The 22,413-nt window shown below is 37.4% G+C and overlaps 2 protein-coding genes across 2 annotated transcripts; one reads left to right on the plus strand and one right to left on the minus strand.

The window, feature by feature from the left end:
* Positions 1-1,214: 1,214 nt before the first annotated feature.
* On the plus strand, positions 1,215-5,048 carry LOC576240. Its single transcript, XM_030987288.1, has 5 exons — positions 1,215-1,696; positions 1,902-2,060; positions 2,869-2,962; positions 3,404-3,474; positions 4,268-5,048. The coding sequence occupies exons 1-5, from the start codon at positions 1,645-1,647 to the stop codon at positions 4,534-4,536; spliced, it is 645 nt and encodes a 214-aa protein (XP_030843148.1). The 5' UTR covers positions 1,215-1,644; the 3' UTR covers positions 4,537-5,048.
* Positions 5,049-6,588: 1,540 nt separating this feature from the next.
* Positions 6,589-21,948, minus strand: LOC115924928 (tubulin epsilon chain-like). The gene is made up of 13 exons (XM_030987833.1): positions 21,836-21,948; positions 20,865-20,884; positions 15,620-15,726; positions 15,137-15,203; positions 14,189-14,304; positions 13,333-13,454; positions 12,749-12,815; positions 12,180-12,300; positions 11,534-11,736; positions 10,445-10,585; positions 9,648-9,788; positions 9,164-9,338; positions 6,589-8,354 (listed from the first exon to the last, which is right to left on the minus strand). The coding sequence occupies exons 1-13, from the start codon at positions 21,858-21,860 to the stop codon at positions 8,205-8,207; spliced, it is 1,455 nt and encodes a 484-aa protein (XP_030843693.1). The 5' UTR covers positions 21,861-21,948; the 3' UTR covers positions 6,589-8,204.
* Between the last annotated feature and the right edge of the window lie 465 nt (positions 21,949-22,413).

The raw sequence follows: 22,413 nt of genomic DNA on the forward strand, positions 1-22,413 counted from the left end.
TATGAACTGACTGTGGACAGGGTACAGACGAGAAGGACGTATTGAGGACTGTTTATGAACGAACTAGGATCGTGTTATAGACATTATTTAAACATTCTACCCGACCACAACCCGTTTAACGATTTTCTACGATGGTTCCAGAACGTAGTGAGAACTAGTTTGGTGTGATGGGGGCTTAACATCGAATTAGGAAGTCGTCATCTCCTTCTAAATTCAAGATATGTCACGTTTAGTGTTTCCAATTCATCTTGCTTGTATTTGCTTACCTGTATGTTATGTTCTTTGCCCCATCAGTTTCAAGTTCAATCAATCTTTTCAGCTTCTATACACTTAATCGGATTTCAAAGGAGATATTTTGTTACCACTTTATAACAAAAGAGAGAACGTGAAGTTGGTAGTCAGGAAGGAAAAGTGGTGGATCCATTGAATTGTTATTTGTAATTATGTAGACAAGCCGATGATGTACTTAATGAAGATTTGATATTATAACCTGAACTATCATTATCATACTATATGAAAAGATGCTTTTCTTCATGGTTATAGGTCAAGGGGTGTCTACTGGGGCAAAGACCACCTTTGTTGTATTCGGGGGCTCCATGTTGATGGCTCTAATTCTGTCAGGAGTGGTTCTTCACAAACGAGGTAGGCCTGTAAACCAAAGTCCTGATAGGCAAAGTAGATCACCCCGCAATGTCAATAAACACGGTTTAAAGATTAAACATCAAAATGTAAACTTCCTAAAAACATGAAATAGATTGCGTGAGAGTACAATCCTGATAATGTCATTATTATCAGAAAATGCAAAGACCGTTAAATTTAGTGTAATATATGTATTAAATGAATATGCATATTGTAATATATACATCTTAGTTTTATCAATATGTCGGTTAGTCCACTTTGCTTCCGTCACAGCGACTCAACTGTGGTTCGGAGAATATGCTATTATATAACTTTATCTAGAGAGTAAAGGAAGATCAAGAGATCCTCGTGACAATATCCAGTGCAGGTGCTGTGCATTAAACTGTACGGTAGGGCAAAAAAGTTCATCAGGTAATTATCGCCTTAAACTTATCAATCATTCGACATTAATCACACTCTAATTGTAAACATGTAGAAATGATACGGGCTTGTGTATGTTTCAATCAATACCTTATTGGCTCCTTTTGTCTACTTTTTTTTAAACATAAAGGCTTCGGCAGCAGGTTCGGTAATTTTTGGAAACAGTCGCCCATAATGTTTTAATGATTATCGAAAGAGATTATTTGAGGGGCGAAGTTCACGTTAATGATTTATATCATTATTCTGCTCCATGTATATGAAGGGTGTATGCTTTACACGACACGTGTTGTGTGATAAATTTGGGTTGGAGAAAGGTGAAACTCGGTCTAAGCCTCTGGCTCAAGCTAACTTTCTCGACTGTATGTTTGTGAATGAATACGTCATATTGAATAACGTAATGTGTATGAAGGCGACACTGATTGCTAAACTATTGGTATTTTTTGTTGTAATCATAATCTTACGATATGTGTCGTTTTCTTCGCAGGTAAATTGAAAGGTCTTCGACAAAAAATAAAGACATACACTTTCAAAACACCCGAAACGGAAAATGAAAGAGCAGCAGCGCACATCGGTGTTTTTGGTGAGATGGGAGCTGGGAAGTCTTCATTCATCAATTCTATTGAGTTCGCATACAAAGGTGATATTACGATCTTCCATTTTTTAACACGTAAATTCAATGTCAAAATAAGCCGCAAATTAGAAGGGAACCCGATTCATATAATCCTACATTTGCTAGATATTTCGTTGCCGTCCCCAGCTCCCCCTCGTAAACCTAAAACGTATTGTCAGTTCGATACTGACTCACTGTATTTTTCTGATATGTTTCCCCATTGTTTGTGAAGGCGAGCGAAGCCAGCCTACTAGATCAACGGGAGATATAACTGGAGGAGACACCATGCCTCGAAGCTGTCTTCATCTCACCCCCAATATTCATCTGTTCGACAATCGCGGCATGAAAGATTTTGATTTGTCATATGTGGACCGGTTTATGAATGAAATCAGTAAGTAAATAACATTCGTTATTGCTTGAGTATTTTGGGGTTTCTGAATAGAAAAAAAAAGTTAGAAGTAATATTCAGTTTAGTTGAAACCTGTCAAGACAACGTCTAAAAGTTCTGCATATATATATATATATATATATATATATATATATATATATATATATATACACACACAGGAATTGAAGATACCCGCCTTATAGTTGACTTAATTAGGGTTGGGCGACTAAACTTAGAAACTACTTAAACTCATTGTTGTGTATGCACTACAATAGTTATGTTCACAGTGCCCCCCACTTTTTGAAGTACCCCAAAATTGCCCCTTCCTCTTTTCACCTCTGATAAGCACCCTTTTAATTTGACACGTGCCCCTTTTCCTTCAACAAGTTTCCATTTTCATTTGCAATAAGTGTTCATTTTCAATTCTCATAAATACTATTTGAAATCTCTTGCAAGGGCCCCTTCCAGGTACGAAAAGTGCCCCTATTCACTTTTGATAATTGCTCTATTCAAATCTGAGAGGTGCCCCTCGGATAAGCGCACTTTTTTTTTCTTCTTTAAAAAAAAATACATATGTGCCCCTTTTCCCAATGATAAGTGCACCCATTTAAACAAAAAAGAGCCCATTCCCCTTTTCATAAGTGCCCCTATTATCTTTGTTCTACTACTACTGCTACTCCTACTACTACTACTACTACTACTACTACTACTACTACTACTACTACTACTTCTACTACTACTACTACTACTACTACTACTACTACTACTACTTCTATTGCTGCTGCTACTTCTACTATTTCACTTAAAATAGGTGACAAGAAAGAAGAAGAAGGTTCATCAGATGCTACCCGGCGTCTTCTTGATGAGGAAATAATTGATTGCGCTGTGTTTGTCTATAAACACAGGTAAGTATGGAAAAAGATTTAAAACCGATGATTCTTAATTCCGAATTCACATATTTACTTCTCCATGTGGTTCGTAATTAGGTTAAGTAAGAAGCCAGTTATCAGCATGCCCATAATATTGCTCTATGCCTTGGTAGTATACTCCAAAATATTGATGGTATATCTGTCAACACTGTACCCCTCTTCAGTTTCACAACGAGGGATCTATTTGTCAAAAACCGAAGTTAGTTTTTAACTATCTTATACTTCGAGGTACGAGTTTTGGCAATCATTACTCGGGAAACGAGTCGCAATTGACTTAATAAATGTTCATTAAAATAAATTTGTATAGTAGTAAAGAGTACATTTTGACTGAAATTTACCCTATGAGAAACTTGAATGATTCTTCATTAGTTATTTAAACAAGAGATATCACGATCACCTTTCAAAAATCTTTTTCAGTGACTCTATCAAGAAGGAAGCAGCTGTGAAGTTTCTTTCCGAGTTTGCAACAAAACTTCAAGAGAATACTGGTAGGTATCGTATTGGGTGAATTCCATGATGATGTGAAGACTTAAAAACGCATCGTTCAAAGTCTATTATTGTTATGGTTTTTGCCCATGGATCTGAATATTTGCAGTCCTGTGGATCGGAGTCCCACTATGGCATTACATGGCATTTAACCATTTTACTAAATTTATTTGATGGTATGAAAGCGGAAATATAATAGTTCAAGAGAATGGCGAAAGTTTTAAATGAATGAGCGTTTAAATGACAGGAAAATATGGGTGTTATATGAAATCACTAACAAATATAAGAATCTCACAATGACAATTGGTCAATTTATTGTGACGTATTAAAAATCGACTCTTTCGTTTGTAATATCTACTAAAATATAACTAATTTCTGTTTTTCTTCTATGCGCCTTCTACCTTTGGGCACTTCACAAAATTAATCAAGGATAGCATATTAAAAGTCTTTCGAGAAGAAAAGATCCTCCCGAATAATAAATTTGGAACAATTTACATGAATCATTCATATGTTGGAACAAATGGGATAATCGTTACTATATTAGAGCAAAATTAAAAAGAAAAAGTAGCATAATTATAATTTCATGAGATCTTACTTTCAGATCAAAATGTTTGGCAAATAGTTTTGGTTACATGGGGTAAGTTAAATGATTTTAAGTTCCCATCATTAAGAGAGATAGACATGAGTTCCAAGAGAAATGGTATCTACCATCACTCTTTAATAATTATTTCTACATGAATTATAAATAATTAAATCAGTAATAAATTAATTACTTTTTCTGTATAAAATTTGCAGGTTATCCACCGATGTTGGTCATTACTCACGCCGATAGCTTGTCGACAGAAGACAAGAGAGATCTTAAGGAGAGCTTCACAACCCATTGCGACGAAGTGTGGTTCTTTGAAAACTGCACAAAATCAATCGAAAAAAAGAAGAAGAGCGTCGAATTTTTGAAGTTTCTCAAAACAGCACTGCATCGCTGCGACGCGTCGAGACGAGACGTCGCCATCGTAAATATTGAGCGACAGAAGAAAAACAGAAAACCGCCGAAGAGTGTTTTTTGATGGTAGTTTGTTTTGTGAGCATATATATATATATATATATATATATATAGGTGCAGGCATTTGCGTCACTATGGAATATTTTGAAGTGGCGGTGGCCTCAGACCACACTTGACAACAAATATTAATCCAAATTACTATTTCAAATATCTATTGAAATATATCCTGACATTTTCTTGTACTAGGTCTACATTTTTTAGTACAACTTTTTGTATGTTTTCTTATCAGTTGCTGTACAGTGACTTTAACATACAAGGACTCCTTTGGAAATTAGTTCATGTTGCCCTTTTCGATTCACACAGATCCTATCACTGCCTTTAGTTTTCGCGTTACGTTTTATAGTTTTTTGAGCTTACTGTATTATTTTATGTGGTTTTTACATCCACTTTTTTTATAGGTTATTATCTTCTTTCCAATTCTCAACTTCTTGAATTCTCCTTATCCTGCCTTTCTCTTTGTTTTCTACCACTCAATCTCTTTCCGTCGTTTTTCTCTCCCTTTTTGCCTACATCCTCTCCTAGCCCCTTTTCTTCTTCTCGAATATTCCACCTTCTATTTTTACTTCCGTCAGTTTCTCTCTTCAATTCACTTCATAAGTATAAGCCATTTGAAATTAAATTTCTTGCATATTGATGTACGTGTGTGCTTTAATTTGTTGTAAATACTTTTCTGTCTATTGTAAGTTCTACATTGCAATTGTCTATTATGTATATTTTGGATGATGTTTGTGTATATATTTGTTTATTTTGTTTATATCCAGGGCCCTCAATGGCAGCAGTCTTTTTCAAAACTGAATTGAATAAATAAATGAATAATGGTTGTGTATATTCGTACTCTAAACATGCTGAATGTAAACACAAAAGTGTATGGCACTATTGGTAAATCAACGAGATTAACTGGCGTTACTGCTACACCACTGTGAACAACCATCGGTACAGAAGGTTGAAGCCTTTGGTTAAGTAAAGTAATTCTATTATAGGTCTACATTTTGTACAACATTTAACACATTTTTCATATTCATTTGGTGTATAGAAGTGGTATATTCATACTCTAAAAATGCTAAATATAAGCACAAAGTCTATAGCACTACCTGATGCTACTACTAAAACCAATGGACAGAGGCGTCAACATGCAAAGAGAGGAGGGGGGGGGGGGGGGGGGGGGGAGGACTGTTACATCCCTGTTTTTCATTTTTTTAGGAGTACTTGTTTTAACCCATTTCGGCAAGTCTAAAGTCTAAGAACCTTCTTTTACCCATTATTGACAAAGGCTATATATCTTGGTTTTATTTTTTATTTTATTTATTTATTTTTTTTTTTTTTTGGGGGGGGGTTATGATATTCATTTTGCTTAATAGTTGGTAATATTTTCATTTCAACACCATCATATCCCCTTGGAATCTTCATGTGACGCCTCTGCTGGTGGGTTTAAACAACTAGACAAATGTGCCTCCTTCTCCTTTGCAGTGATTTTGTCATATCTACTCTTGCACCATTATATGAAAGTAAAATTTGCACGATCTTGTACTGACTTCCAAGAAATCCAATCCAATCTAGGGCAATTTCAATAGTCCACAGCATGGTATAAAGTAATGTGTCGACCTTACATCACCTCCGACGAGACTCAAACATTATTCCTATGCAATACGATAGGATATTGACATGGTTGCCCCCGAGTGGATTTCTTGCAAGCCTCTGCGATTCTATTTCAATTTAATGTGTTTTCATTCAATACCATTCGCTACATTGATTGATTTTCCAACTAATAAAATCGACAAAATGTTGCTCTTACCTTTATGTGAAACAAGTTACGGTAATGTTAATAGTATTGAGTAATCGATCGCCATTGTCTCCCATCCCTATTAAATCCAGCTTGTGTGTTCAAATAAAATAAAACTAAATTTGTGGTGTGTTTTTGTTTTAAATTGAAACTGATGATAAACTTTAACGAAAAAGATTCAATGTCATACATATAAAACAAGTGTAATAACACCATAATACGAAATTCAATCTCAATAAATGCTTTAAGAAATAAATTACAGAACAGAACACATAATTAAGGGATGAGAGCAAAAATTCAATTTCATCTCAAGGATGATAAACTTGTTTATTTACTGAAAAAAAATCCAAAATATAAATGAAGATGTAACTTGTCCCTTTAATTCATTATTATTTGTAACATTGTAACATTTGCTGTGAATATGACCATGGTGTGTTAAGGCTCATTCAGATATGATGCAGCTGCGATTTTGTTGTTGTCGATAGATTAATGGCATTAAATATGCATCACATTTCTGGATCTTATAACACAGAGGCAAGTCCTTTGTTGCACGTTGTTACAATTCATTTAAACATTTTTTTTAATAGAAATGGCAGCTTTTTTGCAGTGGTTTACCTCGCCATATCTGAACAAGCCTTTACTAATAAAGATATTATTCTGAACTTGATCCAGATGTCAGACCAAATCCCAAAATATGGATATTTCCATCTGCGCACAGGACAATTTCCATTACACTCAACAGAGTCTACAAAGAAATGTAATCTCGGTTTATTATGGTCAATTTAATTACCACCCCCCCCCCCCTACCAGCTTGTCCGTGGAAAGTTTGATTGACAACAATGTTTGCACATACAACAGTGACACACAAAGACCTCCACTGCTTAATTTTTTTCATTTAATTTCATTCAATTTAAAAACATATTTCACTGTTTTTCTAATTTAGAGGTATTGCTTGTTTCTATAAATAAAGATTCAGAAAAATAACATAATAAATTCTAGGACATGCAAGGGCAAGCAAATCATAATTGAAGGTGTTTTAGAGAAATTTAGGGAAAGCACTATGTTGAAAATGTTGAATCTTTTAATTTTGACCTGACCTGCGACTACGAAATGTCATATGACCTCAGACAGATTGCCTGTCACTGCTAGGCTCAATATGTGCAAACAAATACTCCTCCAGACTGTTCTTCCTGAAAGCAATGCTCATACTTGTATGCATTATAGTTTCCATGCTCAGGCCTCAAGCATAGAAAGAGTCTCTCCACTCCCCATTTAAAGGAGATATCTTGAAACCCCAGCAAGAGCCAACACATATGTAGGCAGCAATCGGGGAATGACTGACTGTTTTCTGTGATGCAATGTTGAGTCAAAGAGCAGGTTGTGCCTTTGCCACCTATGGCTTCCGATAATCCTCAACAACGTCCAAAAGCCAACTAGAATTTGGTTAAGATATGATGTTGTGGCGAGATTGAGTCAAGGAATAGGGCTCGCTTGTTCCATCTCCAGCTTTCTCAACAACGGAACCACACATGAAGCCTCTCATGATGTGATGTTGAGGTGAGGAATGGGACATGTGCCATCTCCCTGTATTGATACACCTCTGGAATACTGGACTTCTGAAGCTTACCATCTGCGACGTTGAGGCAAGGAATATCCTACCCCTGTGGCACCTTTTCTGACGGTACTCCTCAAAATGGACACCAGACTGGAAGCATTTCAAGACGCGATGGTGAGACAAGGAAGTGGCAGTGCTTGGGCCATCTCAAGCTTCGGATACACCTCCATGAGAGCTGCACACTTGACACTATCAAGATTCTATGTTGAGGAGAGGAACCGGAACAGCTGTCTCCAGCTCATAATTCTCCTCTACAAGAGCCTTACATTTGAAACTATCACGATGCAATGTTGAGGCGAGGAACCTGTTGAGCCTGAGCCGTATCTAGTTTGTGATACTCCTCAATGAGGGATGATAAAGACTCCAGACTCTCCTTGAATTCACCCACATCCATGCCTTCTACACTGGTGTAGTGATGTATATGAGCCTAAACAGGGAGAAGACAAAGACAAAAATAATGGTAAATCACATGTCAGTCACCTTTCTATGTTCAATTACTCTCCAACAGTTAAATGGTGTAAAAGATAAAGTTGACTTCTGGTCAAGTGACTACATTATGGATGGAACTGTCTAGAAGCAACTGGGATATTTTGATTATGTCGTACATCAGAAGAGGTGTATACTGTGAGGTTTGGAAACCATCACAATGATAAGAAATTGACTAAGTCTTGCTGAAAGTCATGTGCACTACATCCAGAAATGTGTATATGGGACTATACTACAAACACTGGCAGAATATTAGTGTACGTTAAAGACCCCCAAAATGGCACCCCTACTTGTATACCCCTCCCCCCCCCATAATAATAATAATAATAGTAATAATAGTTGTTTCTTGTATAGCGCTCACGTCTGTCAGACTTGACACTTCTGGTGCTCCCGATTATTACCCTGGCTTTAGCACGGCTGCCATTACAGCGCTCTAGCATTTCAATGAATTAATTCCTGCCAGATACCCATTTACATCACCTGGGTTGAGTTTGGCAAATGTAGATCTATGTCTTGCCAAAGGACATTAGTGCCGCGGTGGGACTCGAACTGCGGACCTTGTGACATATCCACTCGACCACAACACCTCTACATATTGATGTATTGCCAAAGGGCATTATTGTCATACCACGGATGAAACCAACCACCTTGGCATCCCCCATCAATATTCAATATATAAAAAGATCATTGGAGCATGCAGGTTCTGGGCAATAGCCACGAAACTGTCTAATTATCTATCAGATTTTTTACCTTCCTCTTGTAGAGCCTGCTGAATCTATCTCGTAGATCAGAGAAGTTTGTCTTGAGACAGGTGTTGTTGGCCAGGGTCAAGAGGGAATAGGGATGACCCACTGGAGGCACGGAGCACAGACCAGTCTTCCAGCCATCCGTGTTCCAGTGGATGAAATTCAGGGACGGACGTAACCTACACAGAAATAGAAAAGAAAAAGTTAAGGTACTGTATGCCATATGAAATGAAATACAGCACAGCAAAGTTTGTAAATGTGCTGTGGTTGAGTGGTATTAACACTTGATGAGAGCTGTTGGTTTCATCCCTGGCATGGCAATAATCATCTATGGCATTATATCAATATGAATTGTTCTCATTGGGTTAGCATTTTTTTTTTTTTACAACTGTTCCCTTAACTGCAATCAAGGTAGCTCTTTAAAATGTTGTCATACAAAACCCTAAAGAAGAGAGATGGGTACATATTGGCTGAACACTACACTTTACCTGTCTATATTACGACGTATGTCCGAAACCTGTACATTCCCACGACACATGAGGGCACATGCCAAGTACATGCTATTCTTGGGGTCAGCTTTCAGCATTTGATTTTCTCGGCTGAATGCATCAGTGAACATCTGGTCTAATCTGTAACATACAAGCAAATCAGGTGTACAGTCAAATTGGCAACACTCTACTCAGGATAAACATACTTCATACTAGAAGAGTGGACAAGATACAAGTATTATAATTCACTACTCATTTACAATTAACCATTCAAATTAACTTCTATCTAGTCTCCATTAGTTTCTTTCACGAAGCAATCACATGACTAGCTATACCTACGTATAAGTATAATAATTTATTATCCATATCAGGAAATTTGGTTTCCACTGGTTACAAAGTAATACGATACAATTATATAAATGAAATATTACAGGACAGTGATAAACATACACATATGATAAACATACATAATGACAGAGGTAATAAATGAGTAAACCAATGTATATGAAGTGGTTACAGAGATAATTTCAGATTACATTTTACAAAATATGAAGCTAAATTATTTAATATGATTATTCACAGTAAATCTTAAAATGAGAGTAGATACATAAATTATTATTATTATTATTATTATTATTTTTATTATTATTATTATTATTGATTACCCTTTTCAGCAGCATAATTATTACCGACATCATCATCAACCCTCTCTCTCTCTCTCACATGGTGTACCCGCAAGCCTACTGTATATCAATATTGTTAACTTTAGCTAGTACCCAACGTAACCTTCATCTCACCTCCTTGCTGGGATCCTAAGGCTGCTTGATGTATAGAGGGGTGTCTGGCTTGTGACGAGGTAGTGCAGGCGTGGAAAGGGAACCAAGTTGGTGCTAATCTCATTCAAATCCACATTCAAGGACCCCTCAAATCTTGAAGAACTAAAAGGTGTGGGGGGGGGGGGGGGACGGGAGAAAAAGATATATAGGTATCATTCCGAAACTTACATATATATTGCAAAAGGTACAAAGGTGTAAAGATCATAACACAACCAAAAACAAAACACCTAAAGAAATCAACAACAATAACTATCTCAGGGTAGGTATAAAAAGAAGTTTTTTTGTGGGATAGGTGATAAAAAGGTGAAGACATATTGACTTTGTGTCAATTTAAAACCCAAATCCCTATCAAAACATATATAAAAATATTTCATTTCACGTCTGAAAAAGTTCCACCATAGTTCAGAATTTCTATGAAGAATCAGATTTTAAAATAAAATTACTTAATTCTCGCTACCCCAAATAGCGATTCTGCCGAGATCCGGGGAAAATCCTGAAAACGCGCATTGCATTATGGGATAGCTTTTCGACATTACAGCTTCCTGTGCAGGGGTTCGTGATCACAACCCTCTCTTTCACGGTAGAGTTTAACGGCCTTTTGTGCTAAAGTCACTAATTCTGCCCGAAGCTTTCCATTGCATATTATAATCTGTACAAATTACACTGATTGGCATCGAATAGCGTGCGTGAAAACTCTGCACAGCGAACACAGGCGCTAGCGCCAGCGGGATGGGACTCTATACCGGAAGTTGTAGTGACGACCCGAGAGAGTGAAAATTACCTCGTCTCGCGAATTTCGAGATTTTCGTACCTATTTAGGGTAGCGAGAATTGATTGCTGATATATTGCAAGGGGACCAATGAGTCAAATGAAATTTCAACACTAAATTTGAGTAATACATACAAACAAGATTTGAATCTTTACATAGTCTGAGGGTTTATTTTCTAGGGGGGTTCCAGGTGAGGGGGATTCAAGTTAAGGGGATTCAAAGTGATTAAAACATTCATGCAAACTACAGATTGCAGTACACCCTGTTAGTTTGAAATCTACCTGGTAAGATTCAGCAGCATATTGGCCACAATGTTGTTCATGTGATCAAACGGTTTCTCCTGGCCAGCCTTGGTGGCTCCCCCTGCCCCGGACACCACACTCCCTTGACCTTTAACCTGGCCTGACCCTGCTGGGTAGGTACGCTTGCCCCCTTGTTCCTGGGGTTGAGCCTGGTAAACCTTTTGGCAGATGTCATAGAGAGCCTGCAAGATGAGGGAAGGGATGATGATTGATTGACAGGCTACTGAACTAATGAGTGAATGTAAATTAAATGTGTGATTTTTATGAAATGGTGACTTTATTCTATCCATTAGAATAAAAATTACAACCAACCAAACAAAACCAACAACAACAAACAACACATCACCAAAACAAAAATAAATCTTGGTAAGGGAGACAAGTAGAGTATGACCTAACATATATTGCTTTTGGCTTTAAAATAACATGTTCTACTTTTTTGTACACTTTATTAAAAAAATTATATGTTGAGAGATCAAAATGTGTGCAGTTAAAACACAAGAACTAGAAATTATCAATAAAACTTTAATAGCTAGATTCATTGCATTCATTTGAAATTCAATTATAACAGCTTTTGAACCTGAAGAAGTGCCAAGCTCTGATATTTATGGGTGAAACACAGACATACCTGATTCTCGATGGGCATGACACAGTCTGCATACTCTGTAAGCTGCCTCATAGCTAGCACACTGTTGTATGGTGAAGTGACCACATCATCATCACTGCTAGGGTACACAGCAGTAACAAACCTGTTGGTGAAGCATCATCATAAAACATCATACGGTGTAAATATCTAAAATTTCTGTCATTGTTTTGAATAAACCGCTCTTTATCTCTTAAAGAATTGTTAAAGCCCCCTTGTCTTTTCAACTACCCCCCCCCCCAAACAAAAAAAAATTAAATTAAAAAATCTTGTTTTGCTAGGTATAAGATAAATTTACCCTTAGAGTTCAATAAAATGTCTGAATGTGTACCACACCAAAAGTTTCTCATTAAATATTAATAATGGTTTGTTTTCAATGTTCTACTTGATGTACATTGAGTTTCTTAACATAAGGAATCACATTTCAAATGCCCATTTTAAATTTCTACAATAAATAAAAAAAAATTGGTAAGGCAAAATATGATACATGATATAGTAAATGTGGCCAATCAATTGCAACAATAAAATAAACATTCTAGTGAATATCTTGTAACCTGTACACATCTGGAAAAAGATCTTGGAGTTGACTTAGGACAGCTGTCCCTACCCCAGATCCAGTACCTATGAACAAAAGATAATAGAACGGGAAACCAGGAGTTAATAGTTATATATTAAACCTTTGTGAAGATAAGTCATGTTCTTGACAAAAGAGACAGAGTAGATCTAGCAGTCTGGAAACTTACTGAATGGTGATGAAAGTCAGGATATATAAAATAACATTTCTGTCTAAAATTCTAGCCCTTACACTTGTTACCTTACTAAAATAACAAAGGAAATAAAACATATTGTTGAATGAAAAACTTCTAAGATGTATGCATAATACATTTATTTAACACATTGCAATTGCATTTCTAGTGCACTTTACAAATCCATTTACACAAAATTACACATGAATGTTATTTAGATTGGAATGAGGGTATTATTGTAAAGCATTATTCAAGAGAAACAAATACAGTGGGGCACTAAAGGACCTGTGTTGCATGTAACTACTGCTCTCCGCATTTTATTTTGCCTCAGCATTTCCCCTTAGACGGTTGGCATCATCATGCGTCTGTGTGTCCCAGAATCTTCATCTTACCTCCTCCCATGGAGTGCATGATGAAGAAACACTGGAGACAGTCACAGCATTCTGCGGCCGTTCTGATGCACTCCTCCAGCTGCTCCTGGTACTGGCTACCATACAGCTTATGACCTACAGCCCTGTAGAGAGCAGAGACAAGGGAGATGAGAGGAGTGAAGAGAAAGGGATGGAGAGGGAAAGAGAGAGGGAAAGAGAGAGAGAGGAGAGAAGAGGAGAGAGGGAGGATGAAGGAATGGGGAGAGATCCGAGAGAAGAGAGAGAAAGTGAGAGAGAGAGAGAGAGAGAAAGAGAGAGGAGGAGGAGAGGGTGTAGAAAATGGAGGATTGGGAGAGATCGGAGAGGAGAGAAGAGAAAGAGAGAGAGAGAGAGAGAGAGGGGGAGACAAGGAGAGAGGAGGAGAGGGTGTAGAAAATGGAGGATGGGGAGAGATCCAAGCGAAGAGAGAGAGAGTTGGAGGGTAGGGGAGTTGAGAGGAATAGAAGAGGTAAGAAGGGGAGAGTTAAAAATGGGGAACAGATGAGAGAGTAGGGTACATACAGGAAAAACAAAGCAGAGCAGAATGCATTTGAAAACGAGTTAATAGATGCAGGGAATAGAAGGGTAGAAGGTGAAGGTAAAAAGAGAAAATTAATGAATTTCTAAATTTCATTAAAAATACTGAAGGGAAAGATGAGAACAACTTTTCCCAGAAACATTGTCTACCTTCTTCAAACTTTGTCCCTGATGCACTAAAGGCCATTTTTCAGGTTTTTGCATATCTGTGATTTCTGCATACACAGCCCTATCAACAAATTCACACATATCTAAAGGGAATCCTGTGAAAGCATTTTGTTCAGGAAATTTTGTCACCTACCAGTTATTGCCACAGCCCGAGACGTCTGTGAGAAACTGCCTGTGATCAAAGACATCCCTGAGGGAGCCCTTCAAGAGCTCATTGACCACCCCCTCCTCCATGTCGATCAAGACTGCCTTAAACATTCAAAAGAAAATAATAATACATTTACATAGCGCAGAAATTATCCAACATTAAGTATATATTCTACTGCGCTATAAGAGCTCCTGATATGCTTAGATTTACAGTTAATTGGAAAGATGTGCTTTCAGTTTTGATTCAAAGATATTCACAGATGGTGATTTCCTGACTCAAATGGTAAGTTATTCCAGAGTTTTGGGGCTGCACAAGCAAATGCTCGATTACCCAGCGCTATTTTTGTTTTGATAGATGGGATCTGCAGCAACAAAGCATCTCAGGAACAAGAAGAGATAGTTATTATGTATTGTTTAAAAAATTTGACACATCTATACCCCTATGATAACACCATGAAGAATTTAAAAAAAAAGACAACTGCTGTCACCAACATTTTGGAACATGGAATATTGCAGACGGTTAATCTTGAGCTGAAATTACTTTCCAGAACCTATGATATTCTGAATGTTATAGAATGGGTTAACGTATGTAACACATACAATGAAAACAGCTAAGGCAAAGGAGCCTGCATTGTGAAGAATCATGAATAGAAGTAGGGTAGCTTGGCTAGCTACCTTTCTGGAAAGATGAATATGGATTGTCAATTTCATTTCAACATGTATGAAATTTCATAATGTTCCCGGTAACCTTTCATTGCTAGAAGACTAGAATGCCCAAATGCCAAAGTGAATTTAGTCATTTGTGATTCACATTAATCACATCAATCACAATCCAACATTTTTTCCATCTACTGTTGTCTGATGTCAGTTAAATTCATCTCATGACAGTTCCTTCTTGTAATTAATTTTCTTAAAACCCAGCTCTCCTACTTACCCTGGCTTTGAGGCTTGTGATCTTTTGTTTTCCATCACCAATACCAAGATCAAGAGGGTTGCTATATCTGAAACATATTGCATTTCAAAAAAATTTCAAATATTGATTACATAAGTCGCTCTTTGCATACCTCTGGAGTAAACATATAACGAGACCTTTCACAAATATGACAATTTGGGATGAGATGATTTGAAATAGACTATTCTCCTCCTACAATTTATTAAAGCATCTTGTTTTTTATCTATAGAAATGTTGGAGGTGAATTTGATATCACTTCCACTGTACTTATCACATTGTATACATGCACTACTCCATACAAGATGTAAACACATGTATACAACTACAAAGAAGTAATATAATAAAACAGGATACGTTTAGAAGTGGGGTACAAACTTTGTACATCCACCAAATGTTCATATACATGCTTTCTTAGCAGTCAGGTAAAACAATCATCAAACTGCTAGCAAGCGATCCATTTCTTACCTGGCATCCACATTCCTAAAGAAACTGCTGAGGGATTCATCAAAGATGCCCTTCTTGTTGTAGGTGGCATGTTCTCTGAGGGCCAGATCCCAGAAGCGACATCCAATCTATAGCAGGAAAATGAAGAAACATATATCTATAGTCTTACTGTAAAGTCGACCATACGTCAGGAAACACATACTGCACTCTGTAAATATCAGTATGTCCCAGGAAAAGAATGTTGCGTGCAAATGCAGTCTATGCATGTACAGTTCTAGGAATACACATTTAACGTTTTGACCTCTCTTTAAGTAAACTCAAATTCTCAAAATTATGATTCCATGCAGAAACCAGGAACTGATCAAGATATATCACAGCCTTGTCTAGTAGAGAGTTGTGATTGACATCAAGTTACCATCAATTTGCATTTGTTGTAAGAAGGGGTCCAGCTGATCTCATTTAGAAATAAGGATACTCCACTAATGGGACAAAAGCTATCTTGGAATGTGTCATGAATTTGCTGCTGCACAAGTTCAAAATAAACACCAAAATCAACGAAAGCAAAAGTTAATTTACTTACATTTGCTGGTTTACTTTATTCAGGAATTCTTCAACTATTTCTGTGCCACAAATGTTGGTGTTTCCAAGTTGAACATTTTTTTTTTTTTTTTTTTTTTTTTTTTTTTTTTTTTTTTTTTTTTTTTTTTGGCTGCGCGCGCTGGTGGCTGCCCGCCCACACTGCACTGCTCTCTGATTTATCACTGATTTTGTTGTTTTCATTTGTCATCTCCATTTCTATTTTTGATATTTCATTATACTTATATCCTGGATATTACTAGTCAAATTTGGAAGCATTTAGGTCAGTATTTTTGATGTACTTATTCTGTGAAGTTTTCGAGATTGCTTGAGGTTGTACTCACACATACAGTACACAGTAGAAGCCATGTTATACACATGTCATAGTGTAGTTGGTTTGTTCACTCATGCGTAAAGTCTGTGCTGACTTTCTTTCTTTGTTTGCTTTGAATAGACCTGTACTATTACAATGAATCTCACCACTTCAGTAGCTTTTGTGTGCTGTGTGGTCATGTTGTACTGTAAGTGTCATGTAATGCAACAATGGTGTCATGCTTCTGATCTGGTTTCTGATCCACATGTACAAAATGTTCCCTACATGTATTTAGAAGCTAGACCTGATGTATATTCGTTGAAGTTGAAATTGAAGGGAAAACATTTTTGTGCTCCAGTACAGTTATACGCTAACAGTGTATCCACTTTTCAGATTTTGATATTGTTATCTGGCGATGTGAATCCGAACCCAGGCCCTGTCACACATAACTCGGCCTCCTCGGATAACGATATCAGTACAAGGTATTCTATATCATACAAGTATGACAGTAAAACACTTCACTCTTTTAATTCGCGTTCATGCTCGCTACTGTGGCGTGAACAGAATGAGGAATTATGTAATATGATTATGTCTTTAGGTATTAACAGACATGACATAGGGCGGAAGACACATCGAGGTATGAAGGGGGGCCGTGATCCTTTTAATAACAACCTCAAACTTGGTATGTTGAATTGCCGTTCTGTTCGTAATAAATCTACCTTATTAGAGGAATTTATTATTGACCATAGTTTAGATTTTACATGTGTTTGCGAAACTTGGCTAACTGCATCAGACGATGCAGTGATTGCTGATCTTTGCCCTCGTGGTTATCTGTTCAAGCACCATCCCAGAGCTGCTAAACGTGGCGGCGGGGTCGGCTTTCTCTACAGGGACAGTCTCCACGTCGATATTAGTCCAACAGGCAAATTCGAAACATTTGAATCAATGTCTGGAACTGTATCTGGCGGCTCTACACAGGTTGACATTATAGTCATATACAGACCACCAGGATACCAGTCTTTCACTCAGTTTCTTATCGACTTCTCTGCGCTTCTTGATGAGAGGTTGTGCAAACCATACCCACTTTTGATCACCGGAGATTTAAACATCCATCTAGATAACACTTCATCCCAGCATACACTCAGGTTTGTGGACCTTATTAACAGTCATGGCCTATCCCAATTGGTTACATCTCCGACTCACGACAAAGGTCACATTCTGGACGTCGTTCTGGTGCGCAATTCAGACAATTTGTCAATTTCGAAGCCAAGTATCGTTCCAGGTATATCAGATCATGCTGCTATCACTTGTGTACTTCGCTTCACTAAGCCTGCACGCAGCGACAGAACATTTGCTTCCCGTAATATTAAAGACATAAACAGGATAGCCTTCGCGAAGGATGTTGCTGAGAGCGACATTATGCCATTAACGTCAGAGAGTGTCAACACAGCTACTAGTCGCTACAACACCATTCTTTCTTCGCTCCTCGATATTCATGCTCCTGCCAAGATCCGCAAGGTTCGAGACCGTCAGGACAATCCCTGGTACAACGGCGAGATTACTGCTGAGAAACGTAAACGTAGGCAGCTTGAGCGGAGATGGCGATCTAACGGCAAGCTTCACATTGACAAAGAGATGTTCCGTGCGCAACGAGATTTCACGAACTCTCTCGTCGAACGAGCCAAACGTTCGTACTTTGTCGGGCTAATCGATAAATGTGGACATGACTCTAAGAAACTCTTCTCTACGGCCAATCGTCTCTTGAATCGGAAACAGAACTCTCCACTTCCAAGACATTCTGATAGTAAAGAACTGGCTCAAAGATCTATTCAGTTCTTCCGCTCCAAGGTTCAGAAGATCCAGGACAGTCTCACTCCTGACTTAACTCCACCTGATCCTGTCACGTCAGCATCCCTCGAGACGATTCAACCTACCACCTCCGATGAGATACAATTACTGCTTCATAGATTGTCAGCTAAGTCGTGTAAACTAGACCCTGTCTATACTGTTCTCATTAAGGATTGCTCCTCTTCATTTGCATCTGTTATCTCACAGATTGTCAACTTAAGTATTGTTCAGGCATGCGTACCTTCTGTTCTTAAAACGGCACACATTCTTCCTTTACTGAAGAAACCCAATCTTGATTCTGAATTACTAAGTAATTACCGTCCAGTTTCTAATCTCCCGTTTTTATTTAAAATACTTGAGAGGGTGGTGTTCTCTAGATTAAATGATTACTGTCTCGATAATGACCTCCTTGACCCATTTCAATCTGCATACCGTCCCCACCACAGTGTAGAAACCCTCCTTGTTAATGTATCCAACTTTATACTCCAGGAGATGGATGGCGGAAAAGTAACTGCTATGGTACTCCTTGATTTGTCTTCCGCCTTTGACACTGTTAACCACACTGTTCTGGTGAATACCCTCATGTCACTCGGTATTAAAGGTCAAGCCCTGGAATGGTTTAAATCATACCTGTCATGCCATTCTCAAGCTGTCTTGATAAACGGCTACCTTTCAGATTTTGTACCACTTACATGCGGAGTTCCACAAGGCTCTGTGGGCGGGCCCACGCTTTTTTCGTTATATTTAACGGGTTTGAAGAGTATTTTTCATCGCCATTCTCTCTCTTATCATGTTTATGCTGATGATATTCAAATATATACTTCTTTCAAACCCAATCAGAGCAATGCAGCCAGCGCTATCCATAACATTGAGACTTGTGTACAAGATGTTCATAATTGGTTAAACTCACATTCACTGAAATTAAATCTCGCCAAATGCGAATTTATAATGTATGGTTCTGAGACTCAGTTAGAGAAGATTTCTTCCATCACTTCAATTACTCTTGCTGGACATGAAATTACCCTATCTAATGTATGTCGCAACCTTGGTGTGTTTCTCGACTCAAACATGAAAATGTCTACTCAAATTCAATATGTCTCAAAATCAGTACGTTATCAGTTACGCAATTTGGGTTTTATTCGTAAATATCTTAACCGTGGTGCCACCGAGAAAATTACTCATGCTTTGATTTCTTCTCGCTTGGATTTTGGTAATGGCCTTTTGTTTAGTTCGCCTCACAACCTACTCGCAAAATTACAAAGATTACAGAATGCTGCTGCTCGTGTCGTGACCCTGTCCAACAAGTACAGTCACATCACACCAGTCCTCAAATCACTCCATTGGTTGCCCGTAGAAAAACGTGTTGTTTTCAAGATTATTTTGCTATTATTTCACTGTATACATGGCTCTGCTCCGCAGTATAACATCGGCTTGATTAAGCATTACTTTCCTTCTAGACAGCTACGTTCTCAAAACTCTGGCTTACTTGTTACTCCTAGGGTTAAAACAAAGTGGGGGGAACGAACCTTCGCTCATGCTGGGCCTTCGTTATGGAATACTCTCCCTCAATGGGTTAAGAATAGCAGTTCTGCTGAGGTGTTAAAAAACAATCTTAAGAAATATCTGTTTAATTTAGCTTATAATTGATTACCATTACCTTTCATGTCTGTACCTTTCCTATCGCACTTTGTATAAATGTATCATGTATGTATTTCATCTTTTGCACAAGCTGCGCCTTGAGCATTTGACTGTCAAGTGGATTTGGCGCCTTATAAATCATATGTATTATTATTATTATTATTATTATTATTATTATTAATTTCTCTCCTTTGTATGAACTACCCTGTACTAATTTGAGCTAATACACACAAAACCTATAATCATTAGAAGCCAATTCTATACAGAAAGCTAATTAGCAATTGTATAAGGTGATTCCTAATAAGTTGGAGTCACATGTCAGTCTACAAGTGTAGATTATCAAATAAATCATTAAAGATAAACTTGAGTTCTGGTAAAAAAAGAAAATGAATTCTCACAGAATCTAACAAAACTTACACTGAATGTTCAAGATTACAAATAAATGTCATGTGCCAAACAATGTTGGAAGAAAATGTATACTGGCTGAGTAATGAGCATAGAAAGATAAGAAAATCAGTGTAGTACTAGCCCCGACACCATGTGTATTGTCCCATATACATCTTTCTGTGTAAGTGATTGTAAATTTATCAAAACTCTGCCAAATTTATGATGATTTTGATGACTCCAGAACCTTGCATTACACACCATTACTTACATGCTATATGATCAACTTTTCTGATCCATTCCACACCTTTTCTTTCACAATGCAATCACATTACCAGAACTCAAGTTTATCTTTAACATATATAGTGAGTCTAGATCTAGTCTATAAAAGAACTAATAATTTTGATTTTTGAGAAAATAAGAATTAGGAGTATGTTGGGGGAGCCAACTTAAAAAAAGACATTACTCTCAAGATGACCTACATGTATATTCTATTTGTCAACTTACCTGATTGCCACACTGGCCAACTGTACAATGGAAAGGAGAAGAAAATAAAGAAAGAAATCAATTATCAAATTTGTTTAACCTTTTTTTAATTTTTTGTAATTAACATTGGTCATTGACATTATGACAATCCTTTTGTTAGAAACAAATATGAAGAGGTTGTTAATGTTAAGTCTTAAAGACAATTATCTCAAAAATCTTTTAAAACAAATTGTTTTGATCTAGATCTATTTCATTAAAAAATGAAGTTTGTTTGTGTACTTTTCCCGAGCTATACACGTCACCTTCCCAAGGCTAAACCATGTTAACCGGGGCCTGTTTCTCGAAAGCGTCATAACTACAAGATCAACGATATCTCGACACTGTCACTCAACTTGTCCGCAAAGTGCTTCACAAAACCGTCTTTGCCAAGATGATCGAGCGACAACTTCCACAACGCTTCCTTGTCATGTCTCCAAACCTGTCATAGATCTATCTATTTAGAACGCAATCTCAAGGCAACTTTAGTCTATGGGCAGCAAAAAAGTTAAAACTGAAATTTTATTTTTTAAATTAAAACTTATTTCTCGATCTTCGTTTTCATGATTTCAAAAAGAGACGATCATGAATTTGATGATTAAGAAAATTGACACGAAACAAGTTAGAAACATAGGGTCTAGACTCTAGTCCAAGTGAAGTCATAACGAATTTTAAATCATTACCATTATTTGAACAATTGATGAAGATCAGATTTAGTTATTTTTGGTATGATTTAGTAGGGAATCTATATCTCCTCGCCGGAGTTATGCCTGGGTCAAAATGGATACGGTGCACTGCACTAGCGCCAAGGATTTGAGCTCAAGTCACAAATTTCAGTCCCACGTACTGTTTTACATGTTTGTACTTACAGCCAAACGAAATACATTTCTAGTTTCATACAACTTTTACGAGTATTTGAGCCCAAATAATTATAGCTGCATATGTCTTATTCTTACCTTGAACGACTATGGACTGTGTCATATTCGAATAGACTTGGTATAGACATTTAAGAGACAATCTTTCGATGTGCACCACTGTGACTGTGTGTGAAAGAGGAGAGCCCGATCGATCCGAGTAGTTTGTTTTGAATGTTAGCGCTAAGTCGATAGAGGGCGAACATTTTTCGGAATTCCCACTTTTTCTTCAGTTGCCGGGTGGCGCGTTTCCGTTTTACACCCTGCCCTAGGCTTTTCTCCAATAAAATTTTACAAACCGACTGGTATTCGGAGTCTAGTCGTCCACATCTTGCCTCGGCGCTCTGAACTCTGAAAACGTCACGTAGCGCTAGCTAACTCTCTATACTAGTTGATCTTCCTAGTCGTATCATTTATTTTTATCCATTAATACGCAATACTCTAAGAGCGTGAGGATGCGTGATCAGCTCGCAAAATTTAGCCCAGCGATAACAAAACAATAATATATCGGGAAAACCGTCTTGAACAAGAAGACCCTCGCATCCCCAATTGAAATTGTACATAAGCTTTGGCTTCGCTATTCTTGACGTCGATAAACAAACTTAGACTTCGGATACAGC

Source organism: Strongylocentrotus purpuratus, unplaced genomic scaffold (assembly GCF_000002235.5).
Source record: "Strongylocentrotus purpuratus isolate Spur 01 unplaced genomic scaffold, Spur_5.0 spur5_contig_839, whole genome shotgun sequence".
Classification (NCBI taxonomy): Eukaryota; Metazoa; Echinodermata; class Echinoidea; order Camarodonta; family Strongylocentrotidae; genus Strongylocentrotus; species Strongylocentrotus purpuratus.

Coding starts and splice junctions, on each gene's coding strand:
- LOC576240 (XM_030987288.1), top strand. CDS start 1,645: ATGGGAGCTGGGAAGTCTTCATTCATCAATTCTATTGAGTTCGCATAC. Junction 1,697..1,901: donor TATTGAGTTCGCATACAAAG/GTGATATTACGA, acceptor TTGTTTGTGAAG/GCGAGCGAAGCCAGCCTACT. Junction 3,475..4,267: donor AAAACTTCAAGAGAATACTG/GTAGGTATCGTA, acceptor TAAAATTTGCAG/GTTATCCACCGATGTTGGTC.
- LOC115924928 (XM_030987833.1), bottom strand. CDS start 21,860: ATGACACAGTCCATAGTCGTTCAAG. Junction 9,339..9,647: donor ATACGTCGTAATATAGACAG/GTAAAGTGTAGT, acceptor ATTTCTGTGTAG/GTTACGTCCGTCCCTGAATT. Junction 8,355..9,163: donor GCAGGCTCTACAAGAGGAAG/GTAAAAAATCTG, acceptor CTCCCTGTTTAG/GCTCATATACATCACTACAC.